Source organism: Lonchura striata, chromosome 1, assembly GCF_046129695.1.
Source record: "Lonchura striata isolate bLonStr1 chromosome 1, bLonStr1.mat, whole genome shotgun sequence".
NCBI classification, from domain to species: Eukaryota; Metazoa; Chordata; class Aves; order Passeriformes; family Estrildidae; genus Lonchura; species Lonchura striata.
In genome coordinates this window covers 66,602,406-66,629,752 of record NC_134603.1, presented here as the reverse complement: position 1 = coordinate 66,629,752, position 27,347 = coordinate 66,602,406, and the positions used below count along the sequence as shown (strand labels likewise).

General features: G+C 39.5%; 2 protein-coding genes and 1 long non-coding RNA gene across 9 annotated transcripts in view; 2 read left to right on the top strand and 1 right to left on the bottom strand.

The window, feature by feature from the left end:
- RPRD1A (regulation of nuclear pre-mRNA domain containing 1A) overlaps nt 1-6,155 on the top strand; it is a 43,611-nt gene extending 37,456 nt beyond the window's left edge. Inside the window, exon 7 of the mRNA XM_021528778.2 lies at nt 1,199-6,155. Within this exon, the coding sequence (XP_021384453.1) occupies nt 1,199-1,348 (150 nt within the window). The 3' untranslated portion in view covers nt 1,349-6,155. The remainder of the gene's footprint in view (nt 1-1,198) is intronic.
- A 1,401-nt stretch (nt 6,156-7,556) lies between these two features.
- RMP24 (ribonuclease MRP subunit p24) lies at nt 7,557-13,366 on the bottom strand. 2 transcript variants are annotated; one of them, XM_021528780.3, is made up of 5 exons: nt 13,245-13,366; nt 13,150-13,172; nt 12,270-12,469; nt 9,081-9,289; nt 7,557-8,676 (listed from the first exon to the last, which is right to left on the bottom strand). In XM_021528780.3, exons 1-5 carry the CDS (start codon nt 13,316-13,318, stop codon nt 8,526-8,528), a joined length of 657 nt encoding a protein of 218 aa, XP_021384455.1. In that variant the 5' UTR covers nt 13,319-13,366; the 3' UTR covers nt 7,557-8,525. The 2 variants fall into 2 exon arrangements, with proteins under 2 accessions (XP_021384455.1, XP_021384454.1); XM_021528779.2 differs by having other exon boundaries at nt 7,557-8,679; nt 13,245-13,356.
- A 2,194-nt stretch (nt 13,367-15,560) lies between these two features.
- The window catches only part of LOC110469733 (uncharacterized), a 79,289-nt gene continuing 67,502 nt past the window's right edge, over nt 15,561-27,347 (top strand). For 4 of the 6 annotated variants that reach the window (XR_002465306.3, XR_013340374.1, XR_013340372.1 and 1 more), the window contains exons 1-2: nt 15,561-16,210; nt 23,889-23,963. This is a non-coding gene — a long non-coding RNA (uncharacterized LOC110469733). The remainder of the gene's footprint in view (nt 16,211-23,888; nt 23,964-27,347) is intronic. The other 2 variants (XR_013340371.1, XR_013340373.1) reach the window with 2 other exon arrangements.

Genomic DNA, 27,347 nt, shown 5'->3' with positions numbered 1-27,347 from the left:
GTTTAGAGCTTGTAAAGAACCAGCAGGATTGTTACCTGTTATAGACGTTTGCACAGTGTTTTCATACTTCTGGAACTATCAAGTGTTTGTATTTGTTACTGTTGCAGGATCATGTAGAATTTTCCTCCACTCTTACTTAGAAGTGTCATGAGATCTTGGCTATCCCTGGGCTGATTATCCAAGTTGTAGATTACCTATGTGTTGTTACTTCCAGCCATTCTCGGGCTGCAGCAAAACCTGCAGCCACACTAGAAAATATCTGCATTTGATGTGTTGTGAATTGTGGTATTTTTTCATGAAGTATGCTTTGTCTGCTAGTGCTTAGTTTCTTTTGCTTTCCACAGTTTCCAAGTATTTTAAATCCAAATATTCCTGTGAATTATACGTTAATCTTTTTATATTCTGGAATAACTGTTTTAATTTTATAAAAGCTGGTATTCTTCTCCATTATATCTTGTGTTCTTAAGAGGTGACCACTGACTATATTCTAGTGCACTGATTTACAATGTTAAATTTTATTTATATAATGTTGTTTCAAGTGAAAAAGGCCTCATAATCATTATTTCAATTGTGAGTGGTTTGACCTGTATTCCAACATAATATGAAATTCTAAATTCCCAATTCAAAAGGTTTCTGAAAACCCAGGGTTAAATCCATAAATGTACTGAGGAAATATGTTTTTATTGTAAAAGTTAATACAAAATACTTGCCTTTGATCAGCTCAGTGGAATCTGTTAGGCCTAGTTAGGGGGTATTTGGTTGTTTTTTATTATTTCAGCAGTATGAGATGAAAGTAACTTCTTTAACATCAGTAAGTTTATCCTTCCTGCCTCTGTTATTGATAATAGAATATGTGTAACAACTACTTAATTAAGTTTTAAGAATAATCCCATTCTCCTAGTTACATGGAGAAAAGCCTGTGGTTGAGTTAGCTGTGATTGTCTTTCTTATTTAGCATTTATATTCTTAGAATTCAAGGCAAAATAATTCTGTGGTTATGCTTCTGAAGTCCATTGATGGGAAAATGCTGGAGCTGATACCTCTGCCTCCTAAATACCTAAATCTCTGGGTTCTCACTTGTTAAAGGCTGTTTACCTAACTTGCAGAAGGAATCCTTAGTTTGGAAACTGTCAGGTGCAGTAAGTAGTAGGGATGGTAATAGCAATAAAACCTCATATTGAATTCTTCTGCATTACAGGAGTACAAACGCAAGTTAGCCAGAGTGTCCCAAGTGCGGAAAGAACTCAGGTCACGCATCCAGAACCTGCCTGATCTCTCTCGACTTCCCAACGTCACGGGCAGCCACGTACACCTACCGTTTGCAGGAGACATCTACAGCGATGATTGATTACCAAACATCCCCCCCACAACCTCTGCTTTTCTGTGAAATGAGGGGTAGGCCAGACCAATCGGTACTCTTGTAGTATTATTTTTGTATATTGTTGCAGAGTGTCAGTAAAAATACTTTAATAATTTATAAAAAATGGTTTAAAAAGTTGATTTGTTTACTATTTTATTGGTGAGTGAACATAAGGGTACATTTATAAAAGTGGCATCTCTGTCTGTTACATGGAAGAATGAATAATTATCTTTTGTAAAGATTTTAGTTGGGTGCCCTGTAAAAAAAACATGCTAAAATTTTTCTTATGTACCCTGTATTTAATGTAGATCAGTATATAATCAAAACATAATTTTAACTTGAGACATTTCCGTTGCTAGTGGGAGAGTGAAACGTGGAAATCACAAGCTTATGTTTGCAAGAAGGAAGATGCAATTTAATGCAAAGTTAAAAGTGATCTTACTGTCCATTACATTTAGATTACCCACTCCCAAAACAATGTGGGTTTTTTGGAAGTAAATGCTAACAAACAATTTTTTATTGGAAAATATTAATCATTTTACACTGAGCAGATCTTCAAACTACTCGAAATACTACAATATTTTTGTATCATTTAGAAGTCAGCATGTAGAAACTATAAAATTGACCAGTTTAATTATGTTTTGAAATAGTAGCTTTTTACAGCTGCTTAGTTTCTCAATCAAGGGACCATTCATTTGCAATTTAATCCCTTTCTGGAACATCTGCTTCCATCTAAAAAGGTTAATCCCAGAAATGTGAAGCCATTTTACAGTTTTAATTAAATTGAAAGGTCATTCTCTAAACTGTCTCAGTTTCTAAGTGCCCATTATTAAAATTTGACAATGTACCAGCCGTACATGCAACAAAATGGTGATACAGCTGCACTGTGCATCCTCTTCCACTGAGAAACCCTGGAGTCCAGCATGGGCTACCACCTCCCCACCTTCACCTGCTCCAGCAAATATTTCTAAATCTTGATTGTCTTTTTCTCACACTACAGGAGGAGACTTTTCAGGCCTGTGTATAACTCAAACAGCAGAAAACTATTGCCCAGTTAAAAAACTCTGCTGCATGGCATAAACGTGGTATTTTTCTGGGAACTGCTTAATTTGTGAAGAATCCTTGTTTCCATACTGTGCATCAGCTTTTAAGTTCACATAAGATACAGATAGGCATTTAGCGCATTGCCAGAAAGTTACATCTTTTCAATCCATTGCAATGAGCCATGTAATCATTGAGTGATTTAAAAAATGCCTACCTGTACCTTTGGCATTTAATGACCTAAAAAACCTGGGCTGCAAGTGTTTTGAGTTGGAGGATCGTTTTATGACTGCATTTTGTTTATGGTTTTGCACTTGTCAGGCATTGTCTTGTACCAGTTAACTTCACAGTTAACAAGTTCAATACACCTCACATGAAAGCAAATTTTTTTACAAAAAGCTGTTCTTTCTTTTCAAAACCCACAACAATTCAAAATAGTCTTGGAGTGAAATTGTTCAAGGTAGTTATCTGTCACTTGTTACTGGCTTCTACAGGGCTAATCACTAGAATACTTACAGGATGTGAATGGAGAATAACCACTCTCTTTAAAATAGATACACTTGGGCATAAGTAATTCAGTCCAGTTACCTTTTCTCATGGAAGCTGCCAAGAATTAGACTCAGTTACATAGGGAAAAAGCCTGAAAATATAGAAATACAAGCTGTTGACATAATAGTCTATAGCATGCAATGTAGAATAACAATTTCCTAAAAAATTCTGACTGATAAATAGGAGTGCGCAAAATAGTTATCAGAGCTCACTACAGGTCCAAAAATTTTAAAGTTTTGAGTGGCAATTTTCCATTCCATAGGAAAAAAAACCTGACTATATTGAATCCAGAGGATTTAGTTTATTTAGTTTAAGTGTAATATGCAAAATTAAATAACACTTACTGACATCTTTTCAGTGTAGATTCTTGATAAGAAAATGTTCTGATACAATTTTAATGTTTGAAATAGTTCTGTTCTTGTATGTTAAACTCATCACATAAATTCTCACATGTATGTGCATTGCAGTTGCAGTTAAAGCTCAGTTTTACTAAAGAATAGCACCAAATTTGTGGTAAATATTTGTTGCTGTGGAGGTAGGATGGGAACAAAGAGACTAATTTAGAAGGTTAGATGAAGTGAACTGAACTGATTTATTTTAAATACATTTCTCTTTTTATAGAGAGCATCATGTAGCCTAATTTCATTGGTCTTAAAGTAAAAACATCTTACACCATTGGTGCTCAGTGAATGATGCACAGTGGCAGAACATGCCTATAAACAATGTGAACAAGAGAGATAGAGAATTACTTACATTCCTTTCCAGCTCTTTCCCAGGCCCAGCCTGGTTTGAAAACCTCTATTTCCCTCTCTGACTGAACTGAGATTACCCATAAATATTAAACCAGCTTAATCTATTAGGAATTCTAAAACAAATCATGAAACAAGAGGCATAAATAGTGAGTTCATGGTTGAATTCCATGCATAGAAATCTTAATTTGTTCCCAGAGGTGATCATAAGTGCAGTGACAAGGCTTATTAGACTGTGCTGTAAAATCTATGTTGGATACTCAGAATCATAGGGAATTAAGCTTAAGCAATCTTTTGCTGCCTGAATTGAAATTAGTTATAATAATAAAGTTGACTGCTGAGTTTTCTTGATCTCTCAACAGTTTTAAAAAAAGTATGACACTTACTTCACTGGATTTGTTTTTCCTATTCATAACTCCTAGTGGTAACATTGCTTATGTACAGGTAATGTAGAACGGATAAAGAGTGAGGAAAAAAACTCAACTTTTTCTTGATGTATATACGTTTTAATTTTGAGAGAGTGTTATTTTTGGCGTATATTTTTCTTCATTTTACCGTGAAATTGTTTACTTCAAGGAGTTTTTCATTGCTGGGGTTTTGGAAATAATCCCTCAATATTTGTTTGGAAAAGAGGACTTGTGAAAGGCAACAGTCACTCTTAGAGCAAGTATCATGTATGAATGGTAGGTACGCTGGGTTTTTTTTTATTTACATGGGAAAGATGTCGGGTATCAAGTAGTTAGGAGATTTATACTATAACTGTAATAGTATAGCAGGAGATAGCATGGTACAGTACAGATGCAGCCCTGTAGTGTCAAAAAATACCTCCAAATTCTCAGGTTCCAAAGCTTAATGTACGTACTTCTGACATCTCAGGAAGAAAAGAGGCTGGGTGGGGAAGGGTGGGGTGCCGAGGAGACAGAAGGGAGAACATGCCTGGGTGGAAAGGTAAAGCAAACCACATGTCAGCTTCCATCAAAACAAATAACTGTGAGACTGGGCAGTTTTACCTGTAGTTGGCATTGTACCACAGAACTGCTTTGAGGTGTTACCATCCTGGGAAAGAAAATGTGTGGGCATACCCTGCCTACCTCTTCTAATGTGGTCTAGCTCTAAGCAATACAGAATGCCTGCCCTACAAAAGGCACAATTATAAAATATCTGAATATTTTTCATCTATTAATAAAGACGTAATAATTAGAGTATTTGCTTCACTATATTGCACTTTTATTAAGCATTTTCTGAAAAAAAAAGCAAAGAGATTCCTGCAGCACTTTGCCATATGAGAATGCTTACCTTGGAGGTCACTGGGACTGCTTGTATGTATATTCTAGTGTTTGCAAGCTCAAACTGTGTTTTTTGCAGAATTTTTTGAAAGATGCCAGGAATACTACCCCACTTTTGTAGTTTTAAAAATAAATGTGAAGTCCTTAGTTACAAAAATTGTCATTCTTAGAAATTATGTTTCATGAGTTCTTTTGGAAATTAGACTACAGCCTGCAATAATATTAGCTTGTCTAATTCACTCTGTTAATGTTTGTATTAGTATATTAAAGCACCTCTGTTAATCCCTAGCAACACAGTCCAAACCACATGCTTATTGTGTATTTTATCCGAGTAGTCTTCTGAGTGTCAAATTGAGAGCTTTCATTATGATGAAATTACATTCCTGTTTACCAGAAGCTTAAGAAAAACCATTGTGTTAGAACTTGCACAGACTAGTTCTGCTCTCTCAAGTCAGTGGCAACTCAGTCTGGTATTTCAATGATGACTCTAACATATGTAGGACACATACTAACATATGTAGGATGCAGTAACCAGCAGTGCAGATGACCATGGAGGATGTGGAAATCATAGATAGGCTTGGTTGGCTCTCTGTAGAAGAGCCTTTTGAAACATAAGGAAATAGATCTGTGGGTGTGGGTTTTTTTCAGTGGGAAAATCAGTGAAAACCAGCACATCTAAAATTTGATGGTTACATTTACAAATATTTAGGCCAGTTCTGCTCATTACATTTAATCACAGTGATTATTCCTGCAAGTAAAGAAAGCAGACTCAAACATAGTGTCTGAAGTGGAATTTTTTTCTAATGAATGACCAATTTTGTCTCGGCTCCTATTTCAGTGTGTCATTTATCTTGATTAAGTAGTAAATCTCTTCCATCGTGTTATTTAGGAATCTAATTCTGACTTCATATCTACAATAGTTGAAGTATCCTACCAAGCATGATGTTTTTGTGGGAATTTGCAAAAGTTCAATAGCACTCATTACTTGTTTGCAACAGAAATAGACTTTGTTAAAAGCTAACAAGAAAAGTTTGAAATGTAAAGATGTTTCATTATTGTGCTTTTCTGACAGAACCTGTAATCCTTGTGTAATTTATGTCCTCAGAATAACACCTATATGTATGCTCTTTCCTATTTAATAAAACATTGTTGTAAAAACATCTTTGAAAATTACTGTTCCCTGCTTGCCTTCTCAGTCTCATGGTGGGAAACGGCTTTAATGTCAGCTGCTCCCTATACTTAGGAGTCAGCCAAGATCTCCTCTCATTGATGGTGCTGAGTAAATGCTTGATACTAATTTTGAGGTTTATTACTCCCTGTATTTTGTGTGACAGTTTCTGGTGAGAAAGCAGTGCATTAAAGGGTCTGATGTTCTACCTCTAGAACTGTAAATTTAGTTGAGCTGGTTATTCTAAGTCACACTTTTTTAACATTTTCACTGTGGTACAACACTAGTACTGCCAGTGATACACATAACATTGCCCAGTAGAATTTGTGTGAGCTGGGAAATAACTCTCACTCACGAATCAAATGCCTTTTTGCAGGACTGTATGAACAGAGACCTTCTTGCTCTTGCTTTACAAAGTCTGCCTGCAGTTCTGCCCTCTCTGAAATCAAATCATTGAAGGCATTTCCTCTCTCGAGTTGTTCTTCCAGCTCTTCAAACACAATTCAGTAATGTGGCCTGGCAGTGGTTTGGAGGGGAGTTCAGCAAGTCTCTCACAGCCAACAGCTTTCAGTGTTTCATCAAGTACAGGAAGGTAATGTGTTGTGAAGGGAAGAGTGCATGACATGCATATATGTGCGTAATATGTGTCTGCATAGAAGCCTCTGATGTGTGGGTATGTATGTATATACCTGTATATATTATGTGTAGAGGTAATGTTTATACATATGTGTGTCTATCTTTCAATATGCCAATTCTGTGAAAGTCCAGTTAACAGAAGAAGCACTCTTAAATGCTTAGGAGTAATATAAAAGCACTGGAGATTATTTCTACCCACCATTTTGAAGCACACTTGTAAAACAAGAAAAGGTACTGAATGACTTCTTTCTCTGTGTTCCCAGAATAAAGTCTAATAGCTCACAATAACAATCGCTTTTAACAACATACCTAGATGTATCTGACAACTCTGGTAATTCCAAAAAAAAAAGATGTTGTTTGGATCATGACAACGTTCTATCTCTGGTAACAAATAGTGTGCTGCAGAGGTAACACATTTGGTGTGCAGAATGCCTGTAGCTCAGTGCTCACCACCCACAAAACATTTTTGGAAATGCAGTTTAGACAAGCTCTCCTGTGATCCTGTGGATAGATCACCCATTAACTTTCTCTGCACACTGATTGTGCTCCCCCCTTCATGTCTTTTATCCCTTCTCTATAGTTTTATCCAAAAAGAATGCATTCTTGAGACTGCAAGATGGTATGTAAGAAGCACTGTAAACAGGGACAGTGGGGAAATATGCTTTGACCTAATAAACACATTAACATTGGGGAACCTTAAAACACAGCAGATGCCTGTGCTGGTTTCACAATGCCCTCATGGGAAGCACAGCAGTACCTAATGTGTGTACTTTTAATAAGAAAATTTATTGCAAAATTTGTATTTTCAAATACTTTTGTGCAATGAACATTTGCCATCAACAAAGTATTTTTCCAGAGGACTGGATTGTAAGTACAGCAACATGTCAATTAATGCCAAGTTCTACACTGGAAAAGGCAACACTCCAAGGTTTGTATTTTGATTAAAGAATGGCAGTTCATTTTATCCTACATGTACATAAGAGACAGTGAGCAGTGCATCTTCCAGTTATTGTGCAAGTGTACAGGAGTTACAAAAAGGTTACATGCCAATATCTGAGACTCTTAAGTATAGTTTACAAAAAACTATTGTCTCCTGTCCTGGACTGCTTCCCAGTCCATCAAGTTATTTGCTGGTTCTGTTTCTTAAGCAGTGTTCACTGAGTCCAAAGGCACTTAAAGCAAACTATTCATTAAACTAGCAAATGGAAAGGAAAACACAGATATTTAAACCTAAGAAAGTTAAAAGCATTTACTAGTTGGCTCTATTTTTCAGGTGGGGGGCGGGGGCAATGTGAAGCACCATGTGCGGAACTATCACTGCAGACTGTATAGCAGAACAGGCTATAACCTCTATAACCTCAGCCCTAAACAGTGACTTTATACTTTGCTCTGTGTCAAACATAAATTGAAAATCTTTAATCTTGACAATTAAATTGTCCTGGTGGGGCAATCATCAGCTTCCTCAAAGGATAAATCCTGGCTTTTAATTCTTGGGGCATCAGAAAACTGCAAAACATGTTCAAGATTCCCAAGCATATTAAACTGGCTATCTTCTCATCTCTATCTGGGAGGCCATTACTTCCCTTAGAAACAAACCTTCCTTCTAAAAAGCATGGTCTATGCTTCCATAAGGTAGAGGATGTTAGCTTGAGTTGTAAAGGAATCACTTTGTTGATTTACTAAAACTGGAGCAATATTTATTGCTGTAATCTTTATTACTTTGAAATAATATATAACTAAAGTAGAGTCAAGAAGGTTTTGAAATCTGCCTTCTGGCTTTTCTCTTTTTCTTCTAGGTCAAGCATCCGTTTTAGTTTAGAAAAGTGAAATTTGGAGTTTCGAGGAGTCTTGGAAGCAGAGCTGGTTGTTGCGTGTCCAGAATCACGTCTTCTGAAAACAAAAGATTCAAATGTCTTAAAAGGGAGAAATCAGAATTAACAAAAATTAACTGTGAAAGCACACATAATTTGAGTGAAAAATATCCAAGAGAAACAGTGTATTTCTATGTGCAAGTGGGAAGTCAGAAGTGTTACTTTGTCATGCAAATTTTAGGACAGACATTTTGCACTAAAGGCACACATGTAACTAGGCATTCTTTGCACACAGTGGCTTTTCATGAGAATCTCTGATTTTAAAGGCTGGAAAGTTAGAACTGATCTCCTCAACTGTACCAACAGAGAAATACACTAAGTTATCAATTTAAACTTTATCAAATAACTGATCTAAAATTAACAAGATTTAATACACTCTACTTGGCAAAGGGCTGCTTTAAATAGGAAAGAAACAAGTACCTGGAAAGTGATGAGGGAGCGTTCCCTTTAGATCCCAACCTACTGCAGCTTACAGGTGTCATTTTCTTTGCAGACTGAATTTTTACATCTGGTGTCTTCAGGCTAGATTTGATACCTGGAGTGCCACAATTTTGTGTTGTGGCTGCCAGAAAATCCCTGCTTTTACCATAGTATCTTGTTGTTTTGTTGCAAGATTTGCAAGTAACCAGCTATGGAGAGAAGAAAGGAAATACCAAGGTGTCTTTCAGTCCTTCCACCTTTATGTTATAAAGCCATCAGAAGAATTATCCAAACTGTTCTCCAAACACCATGAAATAAATTAAGTATTTGCTTAAATGAAACATGAGATACTAAAAAGTAACATATGTTTATAACTTTGTAACTCATGTTTTAATTCAGGCTTCTTAAACCAATCATGTCCTTCAGGTTTATCTGGAAATTACTCCAATTCCCTACAAACTAGTTTCAGAATACCCATACTGCTGAATGTAATATTGTACAATGAAATACAGAGAATCCTGTCAAGACATGAAATGGCTCCTCAACTGGGCAAATCATATTTTGAGTGTACAAGATACGCTGAGTATACTGGAGTACTCCTATACACTAGGAGTTTGGCTAAAAAATGTGACATTCTTTGTCATCTAAAATCATTGGCATATTGTACCCCTGATGAAGTTATATTGCACACTTTTCAGGGAATCCTGGAATAAAATATTTAAACTACCAAACTCTCAAACCCAGTCATCCATCTTACTAAAAACAGCAAGTCTTAGTGAACCAAGGTGAGGCTTTGTAATAGGGCAAAAGTACTTACTACAATAAGGAGGATGTTCTAAACAAAGGGCACTTTCTCTTCTCTTCTCTCTGTGTACCTCTAGGCTGCAGGGAACTTCAGCAGCACACCAAGCTGAGAGGTGCATCAGAACTGATCACATCACCCAGTCAGAGACTGTCAGGCATCCCTGATATCCCTTACTGCTATGGCAACTACTCATACTAAGAGACATGAAAGTAATACAGCCAGACAGCTTTCTGAGGCACCAATTAGACTGACAGAAAAAGAGTTTTGTGACGCTTCTGGTTAAAAATAACATCCTCAAAAGACTGTCACAAAAATGTCTAAGCAGTTTTGAAAACATCTACACCAAATCATTCTTCATTTCAAAGTGTGTAAATTCAGATAGTTTATTAAAAATCACCTTTAGAGATGCTGAAATGAAACATTTTTAGTTAAGTGTTTTGACTTCCTCTAGACATTATATTTTGTCAGCTTAATGAACTAAAAAAAAAGAAGTAACATTAACTATTTTAGTGCTCAGGAACTGATGTGTTTTTAGTTCTTATAAATGAAATTAGGGTGGGAAACAAACTCAGCATTTCATGGTGACTTAGCACTGCATGGAATATAAACGGAGGTGACCATTTTACAATGCAGGAATTACTGGATTAATCATAGCACTTCACAGCTAATTTCCATTCCCTGAAATGGATCAGCAGTCAACTCCAAAAATTTTTACAGCCCTGAAACAGTCCCTATGTTATATACCTTCTTATGGCAGAAGCAATCTAAAATCAAGTTCTACTTGCTAAGAAAGTTCTCAGAGGTTCAACTTGCAACATTATTGCTCACATTAATTCCCAACCACACTGGAATTTTCATTTGCACAAGTCTCAGGTATTAGATTACGGGGATCTACATTGCTAATTTTGAAAGCTGCCAGTTGCTGACAGCATTTTTAAAGACTTAAGACAAGAAACACTTAAATCATAATCCACAGGACAAATTCAAACTGAACAAAACACAAGTACAGCAAACTGTAATTACATACCAAGATTAAAATATTACTCAGAGTTTAAACTGGACCTACTTAAACTGAATTTTAAACTACTCATATGAATGCACAGTGTGTCTCTAACAAACACTCTCCAGCTACACAGTAAGTCTAAGAGCCCATCACTATTTCATAGGACACTGCTCTGTTCATCAGTTGCTTAAAGGGACAGTTTTTAATGCATCCTCAACATTCGTGACACCAGAAAAATAAAGCAAAGATAGCAGTTTGAAGAATCACAGAACATCTTGATTTGGAAGGGCCCACATGCATCATCAAATTTCAGCTCCTGGCTGAGCACAGGACATGCCAAGAATCACAGCATGTGCCTGAGTCTTGTCCCAGTCCTTCTTAAACTCCTGTCAGCCTTGGTGCTGTGACCCCTTCCCTGGGAAGCCTGTTCCAGTGCCCAACCACCCTCTGGGTGAAGAACCTTTTCAGATGTCCTTTCTGAAGCTCAATTTTGATCTACAATTTGGGGAGACTGCCTTTATGAAGCATCTAATTTTGTTCTGACAGCCTTGCTCTGACAGTAAAAATCTTGGTTATATATTCCTCGGTTTAAATTTTTTAATGGACTCTTCAATAATTTTTGGTTTCACAAAATTTACTCCTGTAATCACAAGACTCCTATCCAAGAAAATTCCAAGTGTGTCAGCAACTGCTGGGCACAATAGGATGCTGTCTCATTTACTACAACAACCATTCATATAACCTGTTTTTAAAATAGCACATACCTTGGAAACACTAGTTAAATGTTTACTATTATTCTCTTCCAATAGTAATTAAATGTCACATTCCTGAGTACTTTTAGGATAAATAACTGAGGCCTCAAGAAAAACATCAACTTGTAGAAATTACTTCTGTAGTTTAGTTTTAAACTAGTTCCTATACACAGTAATATTCAGACAAACGTAAAAAATTCTATTAATACAGATGGCAATAATAATCTGATGTAGCCATGAGAGGCTAGTGAAATACATGAAGTAAAGCTTGTGTTAAAACATATTTGCTCAACAAGCGATAAACTGAAACAAAGGCAGTAAATGAGATGTTTGTGTAGCTTCTCTAGCATGTGGAGTCACGATGTATTTTTTTGAGAGAAAAGCTTACTGGTCTTGTCACTGTGTTTAAATCTACCTTCCTACTGTGGAAGGCAGATTTTAAAAATGTTGTTTATGTATAGAAGTTATTCCAAAAAGAAAGGAAAAGTCTTATGCTCGTGAAAAAGAAATATGTGGGCACCTCTTCTAAGAGAAAGGCTTCTGTCTCTTCTTTTTTTTTGCTACTGAAATAGGGACATGAAATTTAAGGAAATACCATGTACATGTCAGTTCCAAATAACTGTCCTTACCAGAATGCTTCTTGACTCCCTGTACTTTCTCAAAAGCTTTGTCTGTTTCATGTTAAGTTTATAATTCTTTGCCTCACGTTTAAGAACCTTCTCTATCTGCGGAGTCACTTTCATCTTTGGTTTGAGGCGCACCCGGTAGCTATCAGGAACCAGAAACTGGAAGCAGTAAGGACATATCCTTTCTAATCCACGTTCATTACCTACAGATAAATAAAGGCAAAAGGATGAAATAACTATGTTTTATCAGCAAACTTTTATATGGTGTGTTTCAATTTTAAAATTACCTAGGTATATGTTTTTGTGCTTCAGATAACACTAGAACACAAAAGGAAGCTGAGCACCAGAATGTACTCAGCTGAGCACAATTCAGACTAAATTAATGCATGGCGCAAATTTACACAATATGTAACTGCAGATTTTCCTGGGAAAAATGCAATTCCTTCCTAAAAATATTTAGCAAACGAGGCTCACAATTCTGCAAAGAGCTCCATGTAGGCACACTCTTCTACCAGATTAGGGACACCACAGTCTCAGAAAGCTCTTTGCCCATTTTAAGTGTGAGAAGATGACACGACCTCAGGCTAGAATGAAGAAACGCTTTGAGATAAATTTCAGAGCCAACAAGAGGCTCGCTCCTGGCATCCGCCTCATTATCTCCTGCTGCCGGAGCCGGACTCGGGCGCCTCTCCCTGAACCCCGGGGGACACCCGGCCCTGCTTCCCGGCGAGCTCTCCAGGACTGCCGGCAGCCGCCGGGGCCAGGGGGAAGGGCAGGGAAAGGGCGAGCCGGCATTCATTCCCGTCCTTCCGCAGCCTCCCGGGAGCTCCGAGCCCCGCTCCGGCCCCGGCTCCACCGCCCGCGCCCGGGGCCCCTCACTCGCCTCGGGAGCTGCGGAGCATCCACCTGCGCGGGAGAGAGGGAAAGCGTCAGGGCCGTCCCGCCGGGCCCCCGCCCCGCCCCGCCACCATTCCTTACAGCAGGAATCGCGCCTGTCCCGGGCAGGCCTCGGCCAGCTGCTCCGCCGCCGCCAGCAGCCGCCGCCGGCCCATGGCGCCGAGCCCCGCCCGCCGGAAAGGAAGGGAGGGGAAGGAAGGAAGGGAAGGAAGGGAGGGAAGGAAGGGAGGGAGGGAAGGAAGGGAGGGAGGGAAGGAAGGCGGGGATGTGCAGCGCCCGGCCGAGCCCGGCGGCAGCGCGGCCGCAGCTGCGGGTACCGCGCCGGCTCCTGTCCCGAAGTGCGAAAAGCCTTCCCAGGAGGAAAGAAAACTTTTACCGTAGCGAAAGAAGCGTGAGGAAGAGCTGCTTTACGGTGAGGGCGGCAGAGCGCTTGGGCTGGCTCAGAGAGGTCGTGGGTCTCCTTGTCTGGAGACATGCCAGTCCCACCTGGATGCGTTCCTGTGTCACCTGCTCCAGGGGACCCTGCCTTGGCAGTGCGGCTGGAATGGATCATTTCCAGAGGCCCCTTCAAACTGTTACAGTTTTGTGATTCTGCGAAAAAAAAAACCCAAAAAAACTCCAAACGCCACGCCTTTATTTCTCTGTGAGGGCTTCTCAGGTGAAAGAGCTGCAGCAGCAGCTCCCGAAATCCGCCTGATGCTCAGCAGTGCTGAACTTCATCTGTCACGCTCTCTGTTGCAGGCGCCTTTTCCGTGAATTTTGCCGACTGCAGACTTTGCTTTAGCACTCTGCAAATGTGCTCCCATTAAAAACAACCAACCAACAACAACAACAACAAAAAAGACCCCAAAAAATAACTAAACTAAAAAAACCCCTACCAAAACCACAAAAAAACACCCCAAAAACCTCCCCTGCAACTTCTCAAAAAAGCCCTAAAACCAAACCCCAAGCCTTCAGCTTTTCACCATTTGAGATGTGTTTTATTAATTCCCCTGGCCCTGTTCATTTGCTAGATGTTTTTATCCTTTGTTCTGTTGGTAATGGTGTTCATTTAGGAGAGGTATTCAGCTGAGCAGGCTTCGATATTCTATCAAGGAATTTGAATAAATATAATTATTTCTTATTTTCTGACATGGAGTAGCCAAGCACTTTAAAAATAGAAAAGCAAAGAGAAAAAGGAATTTCAAGGCTTCCTTTAAGACATCTTTACTGCACAGTCAATAAATCTGGACTCGTTAATTAAATGTTCATAATAGGTACAATTAGGGCCTCTGCTGACTCTATTTTTTAAATGAAACTAATTTTTTTTCAATTAACCTTTCAATGTTACATTTTTGCTGCCTTGTTGCTGGCTTTTTTGATCCTAATTTTTGAGTGAATTCCTACCTTTTCTGAGTGAAAGAGTATGCAATATCCATTCAAAACATTATCAGTGTCCATCAGTCAACAGATTTTTTGGCAAATGAAATAATCCCGTTTTTTAATACCGGAAGGGAAAAATGAAAGTACTTTTTGAACATAAGTAAGCAAAAATAATTCCAACACTTTTTCAAGGGGTGAGTCTGTGTCTATAGTTTTTCAAGCATGTTTGTTCCCTAGGGAAGTTGGTTGTGGAGGAAGAATGGTGAGGTAAGATAGTGCTTTCCCAGCTTCTGCCTAGATAAAGGGAAATATGCTAGGGATTTCTTCTTTTGCCTGGAGCTGGGACCCGACTTCTCTCTGCCCCTGGAGTGGTGCAGGTGGGCCAGAGCATCTGCACCAGCACCATGGATTAATCTTTTCTTGTGAGAACAGGTACCTGAGTGACCTGATTAGCCAGCATATGCTGTACTTATTAAGCAATGACTAACACAATGCAAAGGATAAATTTATATTCCCCCCTCCCCCTCCACCTTCACTTTTACACTCTTTATAACACTGCTTTTTTCTCCTTCAGTATCTTCCTCAGTATCATTCTGCCTGAAATGCTTATACATTTTTTTCTTCTGCTGCTCCTGAGACAACACTGGACCATTCCTTTTTATTTTTTATTTATTTTTTTTTTTTATCCTAGTTTGCTGGATTCTCTTTGCATTATAGATCATCTTTGTCCAAAAAGCAAGTCAAACAGCCCCTCCCAGTGCCATCCACACGCAGGGTGATGTGCCTTGTCCCGGGTCCTGTCACATGAGGCTTTCCCATATTAGGTGTGGTGCTGAATGTGCTAAACAAACCACCAGAGATAAAGGGGAAATGGCCAAAAACCTTCCTGCAGAACTCCCATCAGAAGGCAGTATTTCTGTGCATCCAGTGCTGGCAGGACGAAACCCTTAAAAACAGACAACCCTCAGAACCCCGGCACACTATTTATGGCATCAGTGGGATGAATTCATCCACATTTCAAGGCAGAACGCATTCGTCTCTACTTTTTCCTGGCTTTTGTTCACCAAAAAAAACCATCCCACGTTAGCAGAGCCATGTTACAAACTGCTTCCCGCTTCTGTTGTTTAGCGTTTTGTAGCTACCGCGGCTGGCCAACAGGCTGTAAATCTTGCCTGGTGTTTTGTAACAAAGGAAAAAATAGAATGATTTGTGTTGACTTTTGGTCATCGTGTATCATTATCGATCCGGGGGAGGGCGGCGAGGAGCGCCTACCGCGGATCTGTTGCTCGCCACTTCTCCGGGAAGGCGGCGTGAGCCGGCAGTCAGTAGAGGGCAATAGAGAAATACAGTTTGTGATGCCTAAAGGATTTGAAGCCCTGATTATGTGTTTACAGAAAAGAAAAAGAAGAAAAGAAGAGCCAGGAGGATAGGTTGTTCAGTTTACTACCGGAGACCTGACTGTGACAGAGCACCAAGAAAACAAAATGTTCAAAGAGAGTAAAGAAGACCTTCTACAGCATTTGCAAGTCTGTCCTTTTCTCTTCAGAGTTACGTAGGATAACTTAGCCAGAACTTATGGATGTCTGCATGTTCAGTGGACTCGGGAATGCACTGGGAGATGCAGAAACGTACTCTTTGGAAGAAACAGGAGAGGAGGCATTTCAAAGATCCTGCAGGTGACAAAGGTGAGCAAACTCACAGCTTCTCTTTCACGTGAGATAATAAATGTTCAGTCAGCTGTATAAAAGTCATGAACACACTGAGTGAGTGATAGAAATTATATGAGAATTTTGCTTTTTCAGGCATGCTTCTGCATGATTCATTTTCTCACAGAAAAAAAGAGAATAGTGATGCTACAAGGATAAGCATTTCCAAGCATATGTTATTTTGGAGACATGCTAAAACCAGTGACCTGTTTTATGTGTCATATTTTTTATTAGAACTGTTTGAAACGTGCTCATCGTTATACAAGGTTTATGTGCTATAGTTCCTAGACTCTAATTTATAGAGAAATATATAAAAAAAAATGTGACTATTGTTGTTCCTTGTAGAGGGGATTTTTGCTCAGCTTTTAGACATATGTGATTTGGAGATTTGGAGAAATTTATTAACAGATTTTTGGATGCATAGTGGGAATGCCCTCAGGTTTCTCAAAGGCTTTTTAATCAGAAAGATGTTGAGAAGGGATAACTAGGAATATAGTAATAACAAAAGATGTTAAGCCATAGAAATCAAGGGGTGGCAGAGGCTTGGGAAAACAGAAAAAAAACACAAGAGACTAAGTTAGAAAATAAACATGTGAAACACTTTTCTATTGCCAAGATCTCAGCTGGTGTCACCATAACACTTGGAAAATATCCTCAGGATGCCGGGAACCATTAAAGCAGTACAGATTATCAGAAGATAAACTTCCACTTCAGCTGCCACCACTACCAGAAGTGACCAAAAAGAAATGTTTGGGAAATGAAAGATGAAGAATCAAAGCAGTGACATTCTGAGGATATCACAGGGCAAATGCAAGGGTATCTAGAGGTCAGTCAGTACCCATTTGAAACAAAGCAGGCTGATAAATAAATAAATCATATTCTGAAACAAACCATCAGCCTTTAAAAGTTAATTAAAGGACAAGTTATTTGGTATTCCTCCTGAGCTTGGATTTATTTTGTAAGTGGTATCATAGGTGAGGCTAGTGATTTATCTATGCTTTGAGTGCCAAAACGTAAAAGATTTGTGTGGTTTTTGTTAGTTTATACATTGTTTAGAACACAGCTTCCTTGCAGTATGTACCTGAGGGAGGTGAAAGATAATGTATACAAAGCATGCCACTACATCCTGTGGGTTGGCAACGTCCATTTGATAGGGAAGGGACCCAATGACTATCAGAATCCATCTGATCTTGAAAGCTACAATTTTCAGTTTCCAATTTGTTCTTCCTTTCATTCAATTTTACAGTACTTTACATCTTCTTGTATACTTGTAAATCCATTATCTCAAAAGAAAATAGAAATTTAAGATGGTATTGACAAAAACCTCAGAGAGAAATATTCATGCAGCTTAATAGTGCCAACTCTTCTTTAAAGCAATTATTAACTCTGTATCTAAGATGTGAAGGTGTAGGGCAGTGAACATCCCTTATAACTGGTACCTATTTTCAGTGAAATTAGCAGGGTTTGCTGTGTGGTGTTATGTCTCTATAAATACAGTCAAAGGGATTTTTGTAGTGGGGAGCCACACGGTTCAGCGGCTGGGGCTGAGGCATGGGAATGAGGAATGGGAGCTACTGCTCCTGGAAGTCCAGGCCTTGCTTTGTCCCTGGGTGACTTTGTGGTACATTAGGCTTGTTTATGGTCAGCTGATGAAGTGGCCAGCCTGACGCTTTGCCCATGTCTAGGGCTGGGCTTTGAGTGGCAGGGTGCAGACAGTACAAGGAGGCCCTCCTTCCATGCAGGTTATGGGAAAGGCCATCGCCAGGCTGCAGCGTCCTTCAGTACTCAAACACACTCTTTTGCCAGATGTGCCTGTAAGTCCTTGTCACCTTGAGTCATAATAAACTAGTCCTTAACTTTCACTCACAGAGCAGTTGTCTAAAAATGTTGAAATCTCAAGCCAAAGCTTCACCTGTGAAAATATGCTACTAATTAATGTGTTAATTGTCATGTAAACCCCTTTGCTTAATGAGATGTGAAATAGCCCCTGCTGTTAGGAATATCAGTGTGCGCAGGAGTTTGTCCCAGGCACTCGGGGTCATTTATTGCTGCGCTGCAGCACAACCCAGGGATGCTATTTCAGCCTCTTGCCAAAATAGAAACGTTTTACTTTCTGATGAGTCATCTGGGTTTCACTGAGATCTTGCAAGGTTCCCCCACCCTATTCTTCTTTGCTGTGGAGTCCAGGCCCTGCCCTGGAGGCCTTGCTTTCCCAGGAAAAGATGGGGTGGAACCTGCTTCAGCAGCTGTCAGCTCCATTCCTTAATTAACTTGGAGCAGACTGCTAATGAATGATATGGAGTGTTTTCCCTGTCACTGGAGCCGAACATGCATCATTCCCAGCTTTTTCTGGCCAGCAGTGTGGCAGAGCAATGCTGGCAACTGAGTCAGAGTTTGCCACACGTTGTGCTAAATGTTTCCTGCATCAAGGCAGAAAGGGAACTAGGTCAACTAAAGGTGGCAACTTTAATCTATCTTCCAGGATGGGCTTACTTACAAACAACAGAGAAGAGCTATATGTTTCAAGAAAATATTTCCTTGCATTTTTTTTTCCTTCTTGTGCAAAAGGGGGTAGAGGAACACTTTATTTTTTCTTTATTTTTGCTTTAAATTATTTCCTTTGCCTTTTAAGTCTTAATGATCTGTTCTAAGGTTGCACTAGGTTGAGCATGAGGCTGGACTAGATGACCTCTAGAGGTTTCCAACCTTACCCTGTAATTTTCAACAATCATGCTGTTATTTTGAATTCCTCCTGACTCCAAATTACCTGGGAGAGGAAAAAAAACCTCACCACTATTTAAAGATAATTTTCTTTCCCCTTAAGTCATTATTTTAATTCATTTGAAAATGCACCAGAGAAAATAAAAGCCAGGTACTTCTAATAAATAACAGTGTTACAGAATAGTTCTTTGCAGTTCTTGGTTTCTGAGTTTTGTTGTAAAATACTTTAATTACCATGTTCAGGTTGCTCTGTAGAATTGCTATTAAGCAGAAATGTAGTCAGCTGAAGGATAAACTGTTTGAGGGCTGTACTCCCTGCTGCAGTCGAAAAGTGGCTTTTCACACCTGTTTATAGTATCCTAAGTTGGTCTTGTGTTTGAGAAGCTGGTGTCATTGCTGATTCTCTTCCAGTACTATGCCTGGTGACTCAGATGGTAAGAAGGAGTAAAATATTTACTGCTAAAGCTTGTGAAATAATATAAATTTTAAAAATCCATATTGGTTTTTTTCAGTAATCCATTTTAGCTAAATTCATTCCAAATTAAACTGTTGCCCAGCTGACATCCTTAATTCATCACCCTGGCTGAAACCAAGATCTTCAAAGCTATTTACAACAGCTAAACAAACATGTCTTTCATTAGCTTCGATTATAATGCCTGATGAAGTGCACAGAGGACCTGAATCTTTAGAGACGACAGTGATGGATATGATTTAGACACAGGAGAGGTAACAGAATCAGACTGATGCTTAGAGTGAGTTTCACATTCAAATATAAGTGGGTAGTGCAGCGCTTTATATCTACTTCAAAACTGCTGCTGCTGCTGCTGAGGCACAACATTTTGTAACTGCACTAGGAAGTGAGCACTTGGGTTTTCATTGCTGGCAATGGGGTCTTGTCCCCAAAACCTACTCCTCTTTTAAAGGATAAACTGGATGTAACTACCTCCTAAGTGTGAAGCAGCTACAGTAAAGAGGAAAAACTCCACGTGACATCAATTTAATTAGAATGCAGTATCATTGCCTTGATTAGTGATGGAAAACAGGAAACTTCTTCAGTGAGGGTTGTATTATAGTTCTGCCGTACTGAAAGGATTTAACCTTTGTCAAGTTGGCCTGCATGCAAGGCCCTCGGCTTTCCTGTGCCCCTCTGAGACTTTGTACAGAAAACAAACCAGCAAGGGGTAGATAATTCAACAGGAGATTTCCTTTTCTAAAATCCAGAGACCTCTGCTTAAGCATCCCAAGCAAGAAAAAGCGCACACAAGTTGCATGCACATATGTTAAACAAACATCACCAGAGTTGTGTTAACTTGTTGCTTATTTGGAGTGTGGAGAGGGGCTGTTGGAATCTCTGGTCTTTTTCAAGAAGGCACATAGCCATATGTTTTTATGTATTCTTTCCATTATCATTAGATAAAGCTAACAGTGGTGTTCAAGTACAGTCTGCATCAGTCCCTTGAAAGGTCATTTCCTTAGCGAGCAAAGACTTGTTTTCCCTCTTCAGAACAGTAGTTTTAAAGACTAGGTTGATAGCTGGGCAGACATAACAAAGTTTGTCAATTCATAATCAATTTATGGAAATGAATTTTTTTTCCTTCTTGTGTGCTTAAGCAATGTTTTCCTGATGAAAATATTTATGTATTGGTGGGGGTTTTTTTTGTTTGTTTGTTTGTTGGGATTTTTTTATTTCCTCCTTTCTCCTGAGCTAGTCTGAGATCTCTGTATCCCTTAGCACCTTTTAGAAAAAAAGATTTGATTATCCTAAGAGCAGGGAAGATAGACAGTGGAAAGCGTGAAGGAAGTCTAGGCAGAGATGCTGTGGCACACATAAGGTCTATGAAGAGCTTGTCACAGTGCATTTTGGCTCTCAGCTTCTGTTTCATTTGCTCCACTGATTAATCATTGGCTTGAGTGCTCAGGTACCATGGTGATCAACACACTACCAGTGCCACAAACCCAGCATGATGCATATTCATTGAAACACTATTTTTGAAATAAAACCAAAAATAAATGCAACTTTTGAAAATCCTCAGCATAGCTAACATTGCCATGTACTTTCCTCTCTAACAATATAAATTAGCATGGTAGTATAGAAGCTTCTTCCTCCCATTTTAGATTTTTCCTTCTGCTGTTGATTTCCACAGCTTTCTCATTAAGTGGTTTGAAAGGCTTCAGACTTTTTCCATATGTTGAGTATAGCACATTTGTGCATTGGCCTTTCTGTGCATCTATTGAGATGTTTGTTCCACTGTCATCAATATTAATATCAAGGAAAGGCCCTTGGAATAAGAGTCAAATGCATCCTTGCTCTGTTAAGCCCCAACAGTTTGCTAAGTGTGACCTTTGGGAAGCTACGGGTATAAAGTTCAACCTTGAAAATCTTGGCCAGCAAGTAACTGATGGAATGCCAATTGGCAAGCTCTTCTTCCTTCTCCAAATGCAGAGCCTCTGCCTGGATAGCTCCAATGCAGCATCTCTTCCACAGTGTCAGGTTTTGAGGTCTGATCCTCACACAGACCTCTGGTGCTGTTGCTAATTTTTATAATGTTGTGCTATTTATATCTCTATTTGAATATGTAAGGTGGCTAACCTTACATATTCAGCACTGAGCAGTAGTTTCCCACTGAGAATGTTACTGTGCCAGCATCCCTCAAAGATAACTGCAAGGAATATAGAAAAAAAAAGTGCCTCTTTATCATGAGGACCTTATGAATTTGCTCCTGGTTTTGGTATCTTGAATTGCTTCACAATGCTGCTCTCTGAGCACTGGTGCCTGGGGCAGATTCAATACCATGCTGTCAGTCAAGGAGCCCCCAGCACATGGCATGCTCATGAGGCAAATAAACCACAGAGGAGGGAATTAGATGGAGCTAGATGCAAGGTATGCATTGTTGTGGTGTGGTTTGATTTAGTCAGTTGGTTTTATTAATGTTAGTTAGCCTTTATGCTCCCCCATTTGTCCTCTCACAGTTGGTTTGATCCAAGTTGTTTCCCCAAAAGTTCCTGCCACTCTGCTCCCCAGTTATCTGTCAGTCTTCTCACCTCTCTCTGTTTTCTCCTCAACCTGAGTTTGTTTATCCCCTTTTGGCTGTCAATCCTGTAACCACCCCCAGTTTCTTCCAGAAAGTTCTGTATCAATCACTCCAGTTTAGCTTTTCTATTTGTCCCGTGACCTTGTACCTACCCCTGTTACATTATCATAGGTTGTTGTATCCCTCTCCGGTTTATCCCCATTGGGCAAGACAGGTTTGTGCCCCTGTCCACCCCCTGTAGGGAAAGCTGCGCTCCAGGACAGCTTGGATGAATGGAGACGAGAGATCTCTGAAGGCTGCTCTTAGAATATCAGTTTTCTTAGGGATGCAGAAAGGTCCTGCTTTGAGCTGCCAGACACAGCACGTGGTGAGGCTTGAGGGGACGGGGGAGGGGAGAGACAAGGGGTAGAGAGGATGCTCTAGGAGAGGGTGGAAGTTCCAAGAGAGAGGGGATTCCAAGAGGGGGAAGATCCAAGAGAGGGGAAGTTCCAAGAGAGGGGAAGAGCCAAGAGGGCGTCTGACCCCTCAGAGACCCCTTATCAGGGGACTTCAAGGTGGGCTGGAACAAGACTCGGGCCAATGGGGTCACAGACACCTGATGTTTCAGGGGAGGGTTACAGGTGTGGGATGAACCACACATTTTGGGGGGTGAGATGGAACAGTCCATTTGACTTTTGGACTTATCTGTAGGTAACGGTATTGTCCAACCAGTAGGGGGGATTGTTTTCATCCGGGCTGTACTATGGTGAATTTTTTGCCAGGCAATTATATTTATCCATCCTTTCCAACACCCACCCCCATTTAAGTTGCTGTAATCTTTGATTTCTTCGGCATTTGTCACTGCACCCCCCCAGAGGGCAACTTTCTTGCCCCACCTGGACTCTTTGGGCTGGCAGACAAGTGTCCTTCTCCCATCCCTTCCCCTCCTCTCATGGTGCAGAGCTACCCAAGCTGCGCACCCCCGAGCAGCGCTCAGCACCATCGGGGGCAGACGATTCTCCCCGGAGGTGCCGCTCTCGTGGCGGCCACGCGGCCGCACGCGGGCAGCGCTGGCCGGACCCTTCCACCCACCCAGGGCCATGGCCAGTAGCCACCACAATGCATCCACTGGGGCTGGGTAATTATTCCTCAAACTCTGCTGATCAAACTTTTGTTTCAGCTGTTGGGAAATGGAAAGTACATAAGTTTCCTCTTACATTCCTCTCATAAGAAAAAAATATGCCAAATACTTTTTTCAGGCGTGTCTTACCATCTGCTTTGACAGCAATTATTTCACCAATTGGTGTGGGACAAGTTCCATTAATAGATGGTGTAAGCATGCAAAAAACCTCAAAACTTAAAGAGTGATGCAGGGATGCTGTTTATCTTTCTCTCGTATGATGTAGGAAGGGCCTGTGATGCATTGCTTTGCAGGAGTTGGAGACACTTAAAATAATTGTAAAGACAAACCAACATACTGAATCCCCCATATTATTGATTTATCTTTTTTTAAGTATAGTAAAGACACTAAATATGGCAATCACATTGATATTCCTGAGCCAAAGAGTGAGTGAGATTTATAGGACTTGTGGGTCAGGACAGTGGTTTCCTCCCTAGCCTGCTTCCTGTGAGATCTGAGCTGATGTTGTTGCAGGGCTGAGGGGAGAGAAGCCAGAACTTAACCTCTAAGGATTTTATTTGGAAATCATTGTAGTTGGGATCCCCTCCTCTCCATCTATCATTCTTCAGTATGGGAATTTCCAGCTTGAGGCTATCCAGTCCTTGAACTTACTATGATCCACAAATCCTTGTAAAACATATAGGTACAGTTGCTCTGCTCTGGTGCTTTGCAGCAGAGAAAGAACAAACCTTTAGGAAAGTGGAAAATGAGCACTGCTTGCTTCCTTTGTGTCTCCTGACTCCAGGGCCAGTGTAGGTACAGTCACATCTCTCTCCCAGGAGGACGATGGGCCAGACTGCAGAGAAAGGCACCAGACAGGGTGAGTACTAGTACTAGTACTGTGGGATGTGGGTGTAAAAACTTAAAATCCTGTAGCCTGTAATAACTTAAAATGCCTGTAGCATGATTGAAAAACTGGGCTGTGGCATCAGAACACGAGTTGTCCTCTAAAATGATTTTGTTACCATGATATTGCCAGTCTTACAGGCAACCCTTCTTGCCAACTGTTTCCTCCTTTTTATTGATCTACAGTAATTTTTTAGCTACTTTTTTTGTGACTTTGAATACTTCTGGTTTCTTTGTGTACTTTGAATTATTTTTTGGTGTTCCTTTGCATTAAAGTTGGGGGCTATTCATAGCATTCATAGGTTGAGTTCAATTATTTCCCTTATACTTCTTTTCCCAAGCTTGTTCCTTATTTGAGAACCACTCTAGAACACATGCAAATGAATGTGGAAAGAGGCATCTCTTGCCAACAAATCTGTGCACTTGGTTTTTTCCATGGACTGTAGTCTTGAACTTTGCAAGTCTTTGGAATCTTTCCTGGATGAGCAGCTCTGGATTATTCACCAATTTTTCTTTGGAGATGGAGTGAAAATAAACATGAGCTTGGAATGCTGGGTGCCAGCTCAAACCCAGACTTTCCCTATGTAAGCACAGAACAGAGAGATTTAATTTGGCCCCTTTTAGATTATGATCCCGTGTCAGAGTGAGGGTTTAAGTCTGAGTGGTGTGCAGTGTGATACTCATGTAACTATAAATACAGTGGCTTAGTGCTTGCAATATATTTACAGCCTCCTATTCACTCCTAACTAGTGGCATTTTCCTTTTCGGCTACCGTGGGAGAAACTGTGGGCTTTACTGTTGGAATTTAGTTTGGTACCTTCTGATGGCAATAAAGCCTGCAGATACAGAAGCACGATAAATGCTCAGACATGAGGGTGAGAAATTAGTCCATTTCCAAGCAATCTTAACATCTGCTGGAATGAGCAGAGTTTATGTAGGTTGAACAATTTCAGCCATGGTTCACTTTCATGAAAGGAGATCCATGATTTTTCTGTCCTCAAACACTTATAGTTTTGGCTAAAAAGGTGGACCTGATGCCAAAAAGTGTTCAGATTTTCAAAGTGTCTAATTAACAACAGGGATTGGTTATGCCAGGAATAAAAAATATGTAAGGCAAGGGAAGCAATCACCTGGTCTGATGCTGAAAGGGTTAATGAGGAATTAAGGAGAGGGAAAAAAATAAAGGCTTCTAGAGTTGTGTTTAATTTTTCAGTCTCTTTGCTGTCTGCCAGTCCTTAAAAATTTCATTAAAAAATTAAAAATGTATTTTAAAAACCAATTTAAGAAACTGAACATGCAATTCTAACTTTGGAAAATTGCAGTTCTATTTTCTGACAGAATCTTACATTTGTGACTAAGGGAAAACTTGATTATTTCAGTGAATTGCTGGAGAAGTACATGTGAATCTCCTTTTATCCATTCTCACCCTGACAGATTGACATGGAAACCTTCAGTTTCAAATACGGTAAAGGTATCAGATGAGTTCATATGCAACAGATGGGTATTCTGGAAAAAGCCTCAGGTTTGATAAACTCTGAAAAATTTCACATGACTTGCTGGGGAAAAAGTATCTTTGTTGTGAATGCTGGTCCCACCGAAGTTGATGCTACTTTGGGAATTTACTTCAACTGAGATTAAGACTTTGTTTATAGATCTGTGTGAGCATTGAAGATGAAGACACCAATCATTGAAGCTGTGTCAGCATCTCAGCAATGAATTGATGTTCTTTTTGGCTAAAATTCAATATTTGAATGAAAATCCTTGATTTACATTTCTCAGCTATTCATGTGGGGGTATTAAGCTGATGTCTTTATACTGTTTGTGGAGCCACCAAAGAAACAAGCAAAAAAGGAAAAATATGCCATCCAAACAACAACCCCTGGAAAATATTGATTTAATTTTGGTGGCTACTGTTGAAAATGCTTGTCCTTCCCTCATGCAGCCACAGAACATATTGGCATTGCAGGTAGGCTGTCTGACAGCTTCCTTTCAAAGCATTGCCAGGCCTGCTTCGTGGATTAGTCAACAACTGTTTCCTGAATTGTGCTTGCACCTGTTTCCTCTTCTTCTGAAATAAACAGTTTTATCTGAAAAAAGCATTGACAAAGGCCAAAATTGCACCCCCAGCCTGGCCCACTGATGTAAAGTAAATCACATTTTCTTGGTGTTTGTAGAATGAAAGTAGCAGCTGTTACCATGGGAATAGTCAATTTATGAAAGAAGTTTTGAGGAGGCTGAACATTACCACTAATCGAAGTGATTGCAGTCAAGACAAAAGGTTAATGTTCAGGATCTGCTAATTAGGAGAGAGCTACTTTTCTGGTAATGTGAAGATGGATACAAATGAATTCTCTTTGATAAAAATGCTATTGTTCTGGCTAATCCCTTGAATTTATTACTTTGGATACAAGGATTATATTCATCCCTAATATAGTATCCACTGATTTGTTTTCAAGTGTAAACTTAATAGGTATAAACAGATGCTATTTCCAGGAAAGGTTCTTTCAAATACATTCTTAAAATGTATTTTAAGGATTATTACTGCACATTCCCTTTTGGAGACATTTTTCTGTGTTTTGTTTTGTATTTTGCAACTACTGATGTCCTCTCTGTCCTTTTCTCTCTGCTCAACACATTTTCTAGGGTGTAGAAATTACTATGGTTCTTCAGATTTCTCCTTAAATGTGCTAAAAATGTTATCAGCAAATAGAGAAAAGGCTTTTTTATTCTGCTGCACTCCCTCTATTGACTGACTGTGCCAAGGCAAAGTGAATAATATAGTAGTCATCATCTGCAAACAAGAATGTTTGGGCCAGATCATCTCTGCTCATATGAAGTGCCAAATTTTCACTCTCTTCAGGAGAAATTAATCTCTGCAGAAGTTCTAAAAATACAGTTTCTGTTAAATTTCTCTTTAGAACACCCATCTGACATACTTCTAAGCAGCTAATAAGTTAAAAACAATCCTGCAGTTTGCCCTGAATTATTTCACAAAATAATTTGTATTAATTAATAATTTAACAAAACAATTAATGTTAATTATTAATGTTAATAATAATAAATGTTAATTATTATTAACATTATATTTATGTGAGCCCTAGCTGTCCAAATAATCTTGGGCTCTACATTCTTCTATTTATTTTCACTTGCAAGTAGCCTATGTTATCGCAAAAGCCTTTATCTGTGTAATTAGCTTTTACAGGAATTTTGTAATGAAAAGTGTACTTGAAAAATGGAATGGTGTGTTGGATATGTCCCCAAAATAAAACCAGTAACATCAAACCAATGATGGCAAAACTAAAGGGTCCTCTGTGACCAGTGGATGCAATCAGTGGATCCAGGCAGTTGTAGAGTGTGT